We start from the raw sequence: 15544 nt of genomic DNA, 5'->3' as shown, positions 1-15544 counted from the left end.
ATTTTATCTCGACTCCATTGCAATATATTTTCCAGTAGAATAACACTAACATTTTAAATATATTTCATTATATTATACATTATATCATTTCATTTAAATATATTTGCATTATTTTAGTATATTTTATTAAAAGCTGTCGTGGTGATGCACACAGCCGTCAGCATCCTGAATAAGAAAATTCTTCAATTATTTTCCAATTTCTCATTGATTCACTTTTCACCTTATGTACATTTTTCCCTTGTAATACTTTCTTTCACAAGTGCCAGACCAAATGCTCAAGCTTATTTTCTTAGCTGTATGGTGTTTTAGGTTTCTAAATGCTGGCCACAAGGACATCACTTATATCCATCTCCTTCATCCACCAGTTAGTTTAAGTAGCTGCTTATGGTGGATAAATGTATGAAGTTGAAGCAACAAATAACAGCCTTTGAAGGTCAAGTGTGCATTACACTGTCAAATGTGATAGATGTCCCTATAGGTTTTCCTCTCCAACTCTTTTCCCTCCTTGGCTTCTAAATCTCAGAATGGCAACTATTGATAACAGCTAGAGGCAAAAATTCAGTGCAGCTTCTCTGAGGAGGAAAAAAAGAAAAAAGAAAGAAAAAAAAAAAGAAAAAAAAAAGAGACGTGTTTAACTGACCATATTGAAAATTATTCAAAAATTACTAAGGCTGTATCCAAACTTATGATTTCAGGGTGTTTGCCTCCCTATAGACACACAATTAACTCAAGCCCTGCAACATATTCCTTCTAAGACATTAATTCCCATTTTTTCCCATGAGAAGGCCAGCTTGACCAAAAAGAGGAAGCACATCATAGATAAGGTGTTCTGCACAAGTTCTCCTTACAGAGAGAACATGGCTTTTAAGTAGTATATCCTCTTTTATAAGCTTGTTTTGATCTTAGACATAATGTAATAAAAGACAGAAACATTTTCAAGCTAAATTTGTCTTTTCATTTTAATTTTGATCACCTCAGTGAAAGCAAAAGTGACAAAGAAAATTCAAAACTCAAGAGTTGACCCTCTCTCTCTGTGCTCTCCAGCAATTCCCACACAAGGATTTCAGGGACTGTATAGTTCTTAAGCAAAGACTGCCCATTCAAAAAAATACCCTACTCTAACAATCACCAAAGACTTGCTTTCTCCCAAGAATCCAAAGGGTGGTACTTTTCTTCTAGATATAAATGAGGAACAAGGATATGGATCCAAATCAAACACTGAATCTTTATCTAATGCTATGAAACAATACTAGCAGTCTTTACTAAAAAAGTATATGTATTATTGTACGGCAGCTATGAAGCCATCCATTTTTTTTTTTAAAAGAATGCAATAAGTAGGAACAAAAAAAACCTACTTATGTACTACACTAATAAGTATTCTTACACAAATTTCATGTCAAGTATTTATCCCAATAAAATTATTTAATAGAAATATATGCTTCTATGTTGTTGAATTGAATCTGGGTATTAAATCACACATAGTACTGAACACATAGTATTGAAAGTAGATGCATCCAGTTAGATTACAGCCACTGCACTGTGACTTTCAGACATGACATGAATGTCATTCTCAAAGCTTTAAACTTCAAAAACCACATAGTAAAACAGAGGCATAAAATATATCATGAAATTTTCTTCTGGAGCTACAAGTCTTTAAGTATAATTTACTCATTCCTTCTTTAAGTAACTCATAATACACCTAGTATACCCTGCACACTAACGTGTAGCAACCAGTAGCTGCTATATAACTGTTTCCTAAACTGCAACAGCTTTGGAGGAAAAGAAGAAAAAAAAAAAAAAGTTAAAAAAGCTCCCTACTTAACCTGCCAATTCTTAAAGCATTTTCACAGGACTGCAAGCCCATTTCTCCAGTGCAAGCTGCTCCTCCATAAAGGCAAACAATTTTCATATATGATGAACATTCACTATATTTACTTCCCCGACCCCTCAAAATAATCCTGACTTTTCCTTTCCTCAAAATATAGCTTGGTCACATGTCACAGATTAAGCCTCATTGTTCTTCATTCTCAGAAGGAAGTGGATAGACCAGAGCTACCCTGCAGTATTTTTTTCCAACATTTGCTAAGAAATATTGGTATTAAATGTTTGAATAGAGAGGTTAAAAAGTCAGTGGTTACAAGTATATAACAGATGAGGCAGAAGAAAACCCTACTCTACTCAGTGATAGAAGCATTTGGAATGTATATTTGAAGCTTGTATCTTTTTTGGATTTTTGAGTCAATTTGGATCAATACCACATTCTGGCCTGTTCTACTGAATAGGAGTCGCGAAATCAAGGGTTCCATTTTATAGTTAGTGCTTTTTTATGCATTTCTAGGTTTCTTCTTTATACTTGACTCAATTTTAATTATTAAGCAAAAAAATAATTAACTGCATGGACTTCTGATTTCATAATTATTTTGATAATTAATTTCAGTTCAGAACATTCACTGAAGAACATAGCATCAAAACAGTACCTATCTTTGTATTGCACTTCAATTTGCTGTACAGAATAAAAGAAACTGTAGTTGATCAAGTAAGGATTTGGGTAGGAATACTAAAAATATGTCAAGTCTCATGTCTACAGAGTTAGTGAATATTATTTTCATTAGAGCCTCAGTAAATATCAAGTAAGGAACAGGTCATAATAAGGGTACAAAAAATAGAGGAAAGCACTGAGTTATAGCTGTTATTGAAATGGTATTTTTTTTTATGCCAAAGAGCTGTCATGGGCTTACCTTTGATTTGCCTTTACTGTAGCAGGATCTTTTAGTAGCTTCGTCACATCCCCACTCCACGGCCTATAACCAACAGAAATAAGTTATAAATGTGGGGAACACATGTGGAGCAAACTCGGAGATACCCAAGCCCACACCTGAACAATGGGCCTCGGGTACAAACTCATCATTGACTGGGGCTGATTCCAGTTACATTTGCATCTAAGCCTCTTTTCCTCAGAAAATAATTTTGCTGGTGAGGGGTTTTCAGTGACCTATATGAAGTGAAGCTGGTGATCTCCATCTGCATGCATGCAAATGTGACTACATTTGATACTATTTACCCTCATTTCTGAGCTGCCACTCTTCTTTCACAGCCTTCAACGAGGACCGTAAGATGTGTTTGCATTGCTACAGTTTCACTGTGCATGAGCTAAGCCCAATTATTTCTGTATTTAACATTCAACAGCTATGGATTACAAATGCTACGGCTCAGCAGAGCAGGTCGTATGCTTGGTGCCGATATTCCAATCCCTGGCTGCCTGTAAACATGGTGGGACCAGAGAGCATTTGCAAGCCGCCTGCTATTTGGCTTCATCTGTGTGCTCTTTGGGTGAAAACGCCAAAAAGCAGTTTGCTTTTTTTATCAGGATGAACTGAGATTTCTAAGCCAGCCACTGTTGCCTGACAGCTGAAATCACAGCTTTTCCACTTATCTTCACCAGGAAATCATGAAAAACAATTATTTCAGATATGAATAGGTATTTTTTGTACCTGCCTTTTAATAAGGACTCTATTTATAGCAAGTAGACCCTGTAGTTAATTAACAAAATCTCGTGAAAGACTTTAAACAGAAAGGAAAATGCCTATGCAGTGCTTTGATTTTCTTTTCAACAAGCTCCAGAATGAGCTTTAACATGTCAAGAAAAACAGCCTTATAAAACTAACACCATTATTGCTCTTCCTCCACCCAAAGCCTTGCTATCTAAAGCATTTGCTTTTGCAGACTACTGACTACAGCACACAGAGAGACACAGAAAAATTCTGGAAAAATTGATGTATGAACATCCGTAACACTTACAACAAATTGCATCTAGCAACATGAAAGAAATCTCATACTCTTGCAACAATATAAAAAGGCAAAATAAATGGCAACAATGGCTCAAATCTTTTGACTCTCATGCAAAAAGCAATTTATTTCCATGCAGCAAAACATGCAGCAAAAGGCTGCTCGAGGCTGACCAGTCAGTTCCCAAACCAATCCAATAGGACACACTGAATCTGTATGTCACATGCCATGCAATGCAAATATCTGACACTAAATATGTTATCTCTAAATTCAACGGAAGGTTCAAATGCTTGGAGAAATGTTAGAGCATTAGGAGGTCAGAGGAGAAAGATTTACTGGAACATGGATGCTTATATTGCAGGTTTGAAGGAATGTTCATGCCAAAAGCAAAATGAGAGAAATATGCCAGGCAATGAATAGCAGGAATAGAGATAAAGATTGAGCTGAAGGTGAAATGTTTATCAATAAATCTATTTTCAGTCAAAATAGCCATCTTTCATTTGGCTCAGAAATCCAAGCCAAAAGAGGAAGGAGAAAGGAATGTCTGAAGGAGAAAGATGTAAAAGACAAAAAGTATACAATGTCATAAATCAAGCAAATTAAAGACATTTCTTGCGTGCTGAGGCTTTTTGGAGAGAAAGGCCAAAGTCTTTGGGGAGGAGAAACTCTGAAGCCAAAGGTAGCAGTACTTCAGGCTTTCCACGTAATTCAAGAAAACTCTGCAATGCCAGCAGCAAACAGGTCAGGAAATATCTAACACTGTTATTAGCAGAACTGGTAGGAAACTCTTTTCCCCTTCTCTGGCACTCATGAAATGGATATATTAAAAGATGAATATGAAATATTATATCATCCTACAATACTCAAATATGATAAATGATTTCAACTAAATATATGGCTGTTTGCAAGTTAACCAAATGGCAGTATTTCTGGGAAAACGCTGCTGATGACATCTTCTGGCAAAATATATTGTCTGGAAAACAGGTGCAATACACACAGTAAGTGTAAGTGTGCTTGCTACAAGGTCATGCTTGTAGCAAGCTGATGTCAGATGTCTTTGTACAAGCTCAGTAGTAAAAAACTCTATCTGTCTTCAGACATTACGTAACTAATGTGTGCAAGGCACTTCCAAAACTTAGGATGAAACTCCCCATGAAAATTTTGAGGGACTGTGGAAAGAGAGAAATTCCAGAGAAGAAACAAATTCCAAATCAAGCTACATAATGAAAATATTATCTTCAAAATGAAGAAAAAATACACATTCAGCACCATTAAGTCTTATGTAAAGATTACAATACTAAAAATAATCATATTTTAGAAGAGTAAATATATTTCAACAAATTCCTTGCTGGCATCAGTGACAAAATCTTGCTCCAAAGTCATCTGTTTTGTCTTTAGTGGGCAACCTTCATAAATGAAAAGCAATTAGCTCCAAAGGAAACTGAAATAAACCTCCAATCTAAGCAGACTTATTCAATTATCCTACAAAAAATTCAAAAGAAAACTGCGTGAAGTGTGGAACAGTGAATGATAGTCAAATCCCCCTCTCATTTCAAAGCAACTGTCAATATGTACCAAGATAGTTCTCACGAGACTCATCTGGAGATCCCTCCCAACCTAAATTGTTCTAGGTTTTTTCAAAAATATAACAAATTACAACGGAAGAAACAAAAATCCAAACCATGAGCAGTTAAATCCAATATAGTCACTTTACACACTTACAGCTTTAATTGTTTTGATGTAAATTTAGAGAGAAAAATTGCAATGTAGGAACATAATCATGAAGAGACTGTCAGAGTTTCTGTTTGATGTACAAGTTAAGGTAACTACTCGCTCTACTTACAGGTAAAGAAAAAGCACATGGCTTCCATCTTCTTCACTGGAAATCACACACGTAACTGACTACACGCTCAGATTTCTTGGAATAACTGTGCTCACATGGCTAGCTAGATACACATAAGGGATAGGGTATGTGAGTGCAAATACATATATATTTATGTATATGCGCTCCTTTAAAGTGTAAAAGCAGAATGTATTATTATATTTCACAGTAAAAGAAGTTAATTAGTCAAGGACCAAAAAAACAAAAAGCAAAACAAAACAAAAAAAAAACAACAGAACTACTTTTCAGACAGATGGTCCAGTGCTCCTTAGGCAGATGGCTCTGCTAATTAGATACTGGCAAAAAATAGCATTAAAAAAGATGGTTTAATTACATGGTGCCAAAAAGTAACAACTACATGAGATTTCCTTTTTTCTTTTTCACGAGCTGTTTGCTTTCATCTCTGCTATTGTGTATTTAAACAATGCTTTGGGGAGCCAGGCTATAAAGGCAGTAAATGCAATAATATATGCCAACAAAGAGGAGTGACATGTCCTTATTGCACACATCAGTCCAGCAAAAGAGCAGTCTCAAAACTGCTGTGACTTACCTGGCTAGGGTTTCTTGCAGCACACAGAATTAGTTCCCAGTGAACACGTATGCTGGAGTTCACACACGCATACACACACACAAAAAAGCCATTAACAAGAGTATTAGAAGAGCAAATGTGAAGCATGAAGCCACAGAGGTGTGTTATGGCCAGAGAGCAACAAGAAAAGAGTTGTAGCAGAAGCAGCATTTGATGGTTAGGTTACCAAGAACTTCAGGGCATGTTTGATATAATTGCATCCCTATTCTTGCCATTAGACTTAAACAGTTACATTTAGAGAGTAGATATTCTTTGTGGAAACACTTGAAAATTGCATTGAAAATTCTGTCAGAATTGATATTAAAATAATAGATAAAAATAAACATTATTAGAAAACGATTTACATTTATTAAGTCATTCCTAAACTCACGGTGCTGGGCTAACCCACTAACTTTAAAGACACAAGATTGTGTACAAATTGAACACTTTCCCAAATCCACCAAGCCACTACCTTCCACAGTTCCTTCTCATCTTCTGCAAAGATTTCTGAATGATTCAAATGATCCAAAAATACAAGTAGTTTATATTTAATAGAGAAAAGATTATGTAGCAATACTTAGTTCCAAATCTGGGGGCCAAGAGCTTAAAACTTGAGCATGTTTGGAACCAGGACTTGGGGTCCTGCACATGAAGAGCTACTCAAAAAAAACAAATGAATGTGACACTGGAACTTTCAAAGTTCAACCGTGTGTTTGGAGGCTTCTCTATTACTTAAGATCATTTAAGGATAAATGCAGGACTGTGCCAAAGAGATAAAACACCACAAAATGTGCTTGCATTCCCAAAGCTAGCAGTCATTTGTCAGGTAAGAATGTGGACATTTCATAACATGGTTTTAATACACATTATGAAATTATACTAGCTAGACTCAATTTAATGTAGATTAATATCTGTGTCAGTAGAGTGAATTTTAAAGCATTCCCTGCTTCTTGCAAATCAGACTGACTTTACTAGGCTCCAAGACCTTTTGAAAAGTTTATTTTTTATTTTACAAATCAGGTTGTAAACGTATGCATGGAGATGAAGGAAATGCATTTCAGTGTAATTTCATTCTCTTTCTGCACCTTGGTTAATTAAGCAGAAAAAGGAATCACATTCTGAGAGCTTGGACATCAGATATTATTAAGTAGAAATTTATTTCTCTATATTCCCACTCATCAACTCTAAGAAACACGGAAATGGGGAAGGAGGGACTCAAGGCTGTACTGCTTTACTGCATATTACCTTGTAGTTCAAAACAGTTATAGGGTTAAAGCAGGAACCCAGCCACCAGCCCTCCTCACCTCTGAGGCAGGGAGCAGCAAGGCAGGATTTGTGTCTCACACAGAGGTCTGCACAAGTCCTACGCCTTCCTGAACCCCTCACCAAGAGGCACAGCCAACATACCACACCTTGCCCCGGGACACCCAAACAGCTGGATTTTAGCTGCCAGATGTGCACTTACAAAAACAAACTCAGGAAGCCAAAAGATATGGCAAGGAATGAAACATTTTCTAAGTGTTCTGAAATAGCTGAATATTATTCTGTATGATTCAGAATCGAAAAAAAAAAGGCTTTATTTTATATGTATGTATGCAATTTTGTACACAATGAGACGAGAATGACAATTCTGTCATCATTTCTGTTTATGCGTTTTTAACTTATTTATTGAAATACTTTTGCCATTAGGCTTTACATGACAGCAGACTCAATTCTAATAATAGTGGTTCCCATGTATAGTTCTGCAGACATGACTACAGAGTTACTTAGAATAATATTCTGAATAAAAATGGAAATATGTGAACAAGTATAGGTAAGATGGTTTTGGACAAATGAAAGTAGAGGGAGAGCAAAATGATAAGTCAGAGTAAAAGAAATGTAAGCAGAACCAGTTTGTATAGTTTGTATAATGAAAAGCAACTGAAAAGAGGAATGATTCAACAGCATAGAAAGAAAATCCAGATTTTCTACATCATTCTAATTAAATGGAATTACTATAGAGGGAATTTTAGGGAGGGAAAAAAATATATATATATAATAATATAAAATATATATATATTTATACATATAGTATATAATATAATTACATATATAATATATATAATATATATTTATATATATAACAAATATATAGATATATATATATATTTATATATATTTTTTTTTCCTCTTTCCATTTAAGAATGCACACATGGGTAAAGTTGTTAGAAAGCGGCTGAGACAAAACAGAACACTACCACATAACAACATCACCACAGAAATTCCCAGGAGTTGGCAGCAAGAACGATGGGAGCATGACTGGTAGGTCACTCAGGAAAAGAAGAAATGAGGTAAGAAAAAAAGGCTCATTTTTTAATAATAAGACTTAGTTTGACCAAAAATAAGATAATATGAGAGAAACAAAATCTCAAGAATGTAGAGAATATTAAAAACAAAAAAAGGTACATGAATGAGTATTATCAGCATAGAGATATTATTATACTAGAGATTGTTAGCTGTGCAGAAAGGCAAGAATAGTAGACTAATACTTTAATACACAAAGCACAAGATGTTTAATACAACAGGAAATCTTGAACCTCCAGCTATTAGGAAAATCACTGGAGTGTAGCCACATATATAAATTATACCTAAATTAAGCACTGAGGAAGACAAACCTATGACTATCAGGATTAAGATTAATAACCACTTCAGAAAATAATCATTATTTTGTAATAATGTTTAATAAAAATAATTGCTTAGTCTTATTTCTCACTGAGATTGGATTTTTAAAGATTTAGTAAATTGTTAAAGTTGTTGTAAAATCTGATAAACCTGAAAACCCATAATTATGAGTTCATCTGCAGAAAACACTACCAATACCTCTACGAACCATATGTAACCCATTATCTGACAGACTGAGTAATACTCTATAAAAATATATTGACCATGTATTAAGTGATCCAATTATTCAATATATATGCATCGATATATATTCAAATATAGTCCAACTACTCATTGGACTATTACTAAAACTTAATAAATAAAATGTTGGAAAGGGAGCATGGAAAAAACAGAAATCTGTATGATGACTCGTATACAAACTGCAGATGATGTATTTGATGCATTTGTATTGCAAGACTCGTAACATTAGAAGACCACAAACGAAAGAGGAGAAAAAGAAAATCATTAAAAATGCATGCCTAAATATATCAGATGTTCTGGGAAGTGTTTTACTGAGAGACGAGAACCTTAATTGAAATTAATTTCTGAATTAGATGATCTCTTCCCTCTTTTCTATTTTTTGTTGTTAAAAATCCCTTTGATTTCTTCAGCTGAACTTCCGTATTTTTCTCCCAGAAGCTCAGTGGGGATGACTACAAAACCAAGATAAATAAAGCTTATTCAACAGGATACCCAATGCAGCTATTAGTAAGGCATTTCAGTGCAGCTCTGGGACTCATTTCTTTCTGCAATGCCAGCAGCCATCCCTCATCATCAAGTTATACCTTATTAACAATTTCTCTCCTGGTGGGTATAATTCTCAGCTTTCTGTCACGGGTAAATATTGGAGTTGTTTAATATAGCATTATAAAGGGAAAGCAACAACAAAAACTCTTCTTTTGATTGTAAGGAAATATTTCTTTAAAATTCTCCTGTGCTTTCCTGCTCAATCAAGAGCCCTTTGAAGTTAGTGTTCCAAAGCCCAGAGCTTTTACCATAGCAAAATGCTCTGAAATCAAAGGGAGTTTTGTCTGAGAAGTGCAGAAAGGAGGCTAGAAATTGTAAATATATCCAGAATTCACTAATGAAAACAGACTGTTTTTGCCCACTAGCTTATAGTAGGGAAAAACTTAAGCATATGCCCAGAGAACTAAAGAACTTGAAAATTAGATGTGAATCCATTCATGCACAGTAGCTACTTTCTTGTGAATAGCCAGATTGGCTTGAAACTCAGTACAGTCTATTCTGAGCACGCTTCTAAAAAGCCACAATATGAGACATTTCAGAATGAACTTGCTATTTTAAATGTATGGCAAAATAAAGAATTTCTATAATAAAGCACAGGGAGAAATTTACAATATTTTGCATCAATTTAATGGCACAAACATTTGCTAAGCATTTCTCTACAACATTCACTCTGGCACAACTCACACACTCTAGATTTTTAACAGTAATCAAAGTCAAACTCAGACTCAGGAAATTAGTTAAGAAATTAGACTCATTGTAATGTTGAAATATGCTGAGTTTTTAATAGAGGTTTCTGAACTATCTGTCTCCTTGTAGATCTGTGACACAGAATTTGGTTCCAGGTAGGCTCAAGAGGAGGTCAGGAAACTTTTGGAAAAATCTTCCTTGAATTTGCTATAGACAAGTGATCTGTACCTGTACTGTGCTGTAAATAAGCAAGCTTCAGAAAAATAAAGATCATTTTCCAAATCTATCCTGGACAACGTTTCTGTCGGGAAAAGCATATGTCCCAGAAAACTCAAGGAGATGCTTTTAGTCACTAGCAACACTGAGAATGGATTCTCCACCCAACATGGTAGATGGACATTGCTAAAATAAACATCCAAATTCTAAATATTATCTCAAAACATTGACAATAAAGCATGAAATGAATCTAATCAGTGAACTTCATCAACCTAATGAGTGGACAATCCTGCAGCTGTTTAAATAAACAAATAAAATGATTGCTAACTATGCTAACCAGCACTGATTGCTAGTGGTGTTACCTGAAATCAGGGGCCTGTTTTGAGATGTATGTTTTATTTTAAAATCTAGAAAATAAGTTTTACTACTTTAAATGTCTCAGCAGTGAAGGATATCGAAAGACGATTCTACCAGCATGAACAAGCAATGTCTTTATTAGTAGACCCTCTCCTGCCCCCCCAAACACATTTGTTTGTTTAATCTGATTTTGAAAGTTGCAGCCCTGTAAGAAACCACTCCCAGAAAATCCCACAAAATCTGTACTGGCTGAAGTTGGCAAGATCGGGCAGATGAATCCAAATGAGCTATATGAAAAACAAGGACCAGCCTATACACTAAGGAGCAGAAACAGCAGCCAAATAAAACTTGAATGTCATGATACTGAATTGGAATTACACAGATGTTCGTTTGCTTTTCCCTAGATTCTGAATTGGAGGTAATACTTTCAAACTTCCCTTATCAAATCAGCTAAAACCTAATGTGATTACTTTCATTCATGATGCTCTGAGTTTGCCAAAAATCATCTTGAGGATGAAAAGTGTCCTTTTCACAGTCCCTTTGGCTCTTATGAGTATTGATTCAGACACAAAGTTACTTTGGTTATTTATCACCTTTCCAAAACACATGTATACATCCTATTCTTCCTCAATAGACTGGATTATACTGAAAATGATAGTGATCCACTATTACAGGTCATATTTTTTTGACTAATCAATAAGTCTGTCCAGACCCTTAGTAAAATAATATTTCTAACTCTTTTTTACACCTTCTAATCTTCACAGCTATCTGAAACATCTACAACTTACACTGAAATTTCCCAGGCTTAGACTCTGCTAGAGAGGACAATTATGAGTAAAAACAGTTATTTGTAAATGAAAATAAACTGTTTCAACCTTTTTTTTTATTATAAAACTCTTCTCTATCTCTTCCTTTCTTCTTGTACACATGCCATCATAAAGTGATGAGAGAGAAGATAAACCAGCAGACATCTTTCTGAGATCTATTCTGTGCTCAGCCGCATAAGACAATTAATTTTACAAACTTATTAGGGTAATAAAACTTAAGCTTATATAAAATCATAATTATAATACTATTCTCGGCCTTGGTTTTTGGGTTTTTTTTTTTCTTGTTTTCCTGGGGCTATTATCTACATACTTATAACTTGATTGGAATGGTTGGCATATCCTCAAGATATACATATATAAAATGCAGTTGTTCTAGACACCCATGCCAAAAATAAAACCCTTGCAAGAATGTCACACATTCTGAAAATTTCAACTAGCAACACCGACACTAACAACAATACTAGGAAGGAAAATGAGGTATCCTAACATAGGATAGGTATATACTTTATTTTACAGCCTCAATTGCTTCTCTTTATCCTCGTCTTTTTCGAACTAACTGATCACGCAGGAAAGCACCCAAAGCACAAATGCATTTTCAGACTATGAAAGCAGCTAAATAAAAACTAATATCAAGCAAAAGCTATTATATCACTAAGCAAAAATGGAAAGAGGGAAAGGTAAGACTTTAGGCTTTGCTGGTTTTCCTCTGTTCATTTTCCCAAATCCTCTACCAACAAATTGCTGCACTGGACTGATGACAGTTAGGAATTACGTGTATGAATTCCTTCCTTCCAAACATATCCTTGAGCTCCTCTATAGTGAAACTCTCTCTATTAATTTGCACATTTTAACTAACAATTTAACTCCTAATGCTCGTAGGACTATTTTTTTTTTCAGCATAAGGTAGTCACAGCATCAATAAGTAAAATCTTGTCACAATAATTGGATAGATTATGTAATGTTCAATAAACACAATAATTGTATACAAAATCTTGTTTGATGCTGTGTTAGCTGAAAGGAACTTTCTAATGCATTTTTTTTGCTCCCTCTCGTGTGGATAAGGTTTGTTATGCCTTACTGTTGAGAGACTGTCAACTTTGTAAACACAATAAATTACGCAGGAATCTCAACCACTGAGCTGGTGTTCTTGTTTCAATGAAGAGAGATCGGCATCTAAAAAATCCCACAGAGATTATCTAAATCTGATGCCAGGGAGAGCCCATATAAGTACTCTGGCTTGGCAGCAAGCTGCACATAGTTAAAATGCATGCTTTAAAATCCCTCCCACTGTCCTCAACACAATAACATCTCTTATAAAAGCCTGAGCAGTTTTAGAGGCCACGTTCTCCACAAACACTGCTCTAGTTCCAAGCTGAGACGTGCACTTGTGTAACTTAAAACAATGCAACAAGACACGCATTTCCGTGGGTTGGCTGCCTTCTCTTCAGGAGAGACTATGTAGGGAATCCCTCTCACATCTTATCAGAACAGACCAATGCAATTTCAGTTTTAGTCCCCTCCCATGTTTTCTACATGCTCCCCAGCCAAAACACCTCAACTGGAAGCAGGACAGGATAAAGAGATGACACGTATCCTATGTAGGCACCAGCTAAAAGTGATGGTGCTCACAAAGAATAAACATTCTGTAGCCCTGAGAAGACTTTCATGGCCACAGCATCAGCAAGTATCAGTGTATATTTCACTGTAGGCTCATGGCAAATGGCATGAATCATTCCCTGATGAGGGATCATTCCCTAGTTCCACAGATATCAGGACTCTTGTATGTACTTTGATGATGAAATAGTGCATTTTCCTCCAAAGACAGGATTTCGGACTGCAAACCAATCCAATATGTACTGCCAATCCAATATGTACATCAAGTGAGTGTAGATATTTATATTGTCTAAGTACAAAGCACAGGACTTAGCACCACACAGGAGACTCTGCAGATGAAAGAACAGACTACTTGGCATTTTACACATTACCCTGCTAACACAGAGCGAAGAGTGAAGCTGTGCAGTCAGAATTTTCCTTTTTTTTTTTTTTTTTTTAAGCTTTCCTATGCATGTAGCCTTTTCCTCCCTAAGATACAGATACTTAATATTCATACAAGTATTCAACATAAATCATTCAAATAAAATAACAATAAGAAGAAACTATAATAAGCTCATGATTAACAGCTATTTTTGTCTTTTCTGGAAGAAGGTGAAAAAGACCACTGAAAACACCTATACAATATACTAGTACAAGGTCATGAGAATAAAAACATTTGTCCCCCAATTATTACTAACATTAAGGCACCTAAGACACTTAGCAACACAGGCAGTCACAGACCTGTTCTCTCAATAGTGTTCTCCAAAATTCTTCTGTATACACTATGGGCAACAATCACAGATCCTTACTTTCCTCCAGGAGATAATACAGAGACAGCACCAGTCCAAGAGAAAAAAAATGACACATTCAAAACAGATGTAGAGAAGGAATCGATAGAAACAGTGGTATACACGCTTTGCATAAATGTGAGAAATCTAAGGAATAAAACAGAACGAACTAAACAAGTTGAATCCTAAACAATAATATTGACTTCACACACCTATGAGAAATTTGGTGGAAACAAAGCTACGGATAATGAACTACAAAGATATAAAGTATACACATATGCTGATACATACATAACATACAGCACAGTATGCTGTGCTGGTAGAGAAATATCACTCTATATTGAGTCTTATTTTCAAATTAGATTAATGGGCTAATTGCAGCAATGAGAAACACAAAATCTCTGTGGATCAAAATTCCGCATTTACATAGGAAAACATATGGCTCTGAGTCTTTAACAGAAATAGTCTAACTAGGATAATGAACTTCTCTGCAATATTCTGGAGACCAAAAATGTCTCATTAAGTGGAAAGGAAGTGCAGCAGTGATGTCAGGCCTCAGCTACCTCAGAAACACTGGATAAACCTACCACTGAAGCCTAGTATCAAGAATCAGATTTTTAAACCCAAACCAAAATCTTCATGAAGTAACTCAATGTGAGGTTCATGTCTGAACAAGCAGCTCTTAGCTAGGTCCTCAGCAGTGCACAGGACCTGGGGCAAAAGAACTATTCTGTCACAGCAACAACATTGTACTTAGAGCACCAATGCAAGAGCAACTAGGGCAACAAATCTGCTCAGAGTGTTCAGATTCAAAATAGGAAAATTTAGGAAGAGGAATTCCGAAAAAGGGAGGTAACAGAGTTAGAGTTAAAATTTTGCAGGCAGCATTCAAAAACACCTAGCTGCAGACACAGGACAATGAACATCACTGATCCAAAAAAAAAAAAAAAAAAAAAAAAAAAAAAAAAAAAAAAAAAAAAAAAAAAGACACAAGTGAAAGGGCAAAAATAAACTTGATATGGATTAACAGTGGGACAGCAGAAGGTAATAAAAGGAAGAAAGCATCTTTCAGAAAACTGAAGCAGTGTCAAAATGAGGAAAACAGAGCAAAAGTCTGGCAGGCTAAATCTAAAAAAATCTAATAAAGTAGGGGAAAAAAGAGCTTGAAAAACCACTTGCAAAAGTCATAAATACTAATAAAAAACCTTTCTAAAACACTTTACAACTAGGAAGTCTAGCAGTTTATAGAACCAGTACATGATCAAAGGAGTGATTAAGATAAAGATAAAAGAAGACAAAACCACAGTAGATTTAATTTCCCCTTGCTCCCCCCACACCAATTTCATCATGGAAAAACTCAAGGAAGAATCAGGGTAAGCACCGAGTAAAAAAT

At 35.3% G+C, this 15544-nt stretch overlaps 1 protein-coding gene across 1 annotated transcript in view; it reads right to left on the bottom strand.

The window, feature by feature from the left end:
* The window catches only part of SEMA5A (semaphorin 5A), a 246129-nt gene that overhangs the window by 114358 nt on the left and 116227 nt on the right, over positions 1 to 15544 (bottom strand). Inside the window, exon 6 of the mRNA XM_026048536.1 lies at positions 2739 to 2801. Coding sequence (XP_025904321.1) covers positions 2739 to 2801 — 63 coding nt within the window. The remainder of the gene's footprint in view (positions 1 to 2738; positions 2802 to 15544) is intronic.

Source organism: Nothoprocta perdicaria, unplaced genomic scaffold, assembly GCF_003342845.1.
Source record: "Nothoprocta perdicaria isolate Ctin4 unplaced genomic scaffold, notPer1 scaffold_55, whole genome shotgun sequence".
NCBI classification, from domain to species: domain Eukaryota; kingdom Metazoa; phylum Chordata; class Aves; order Tinamiformes; family Tinamidae; genus Nothoprocta; species Nothoprocta perdicaria.
The sequence above is the reverse complement of the archived record's forward strand: the minus strand, read 5'-3'. Positions and strand labels throughout refer to the sequence as shown.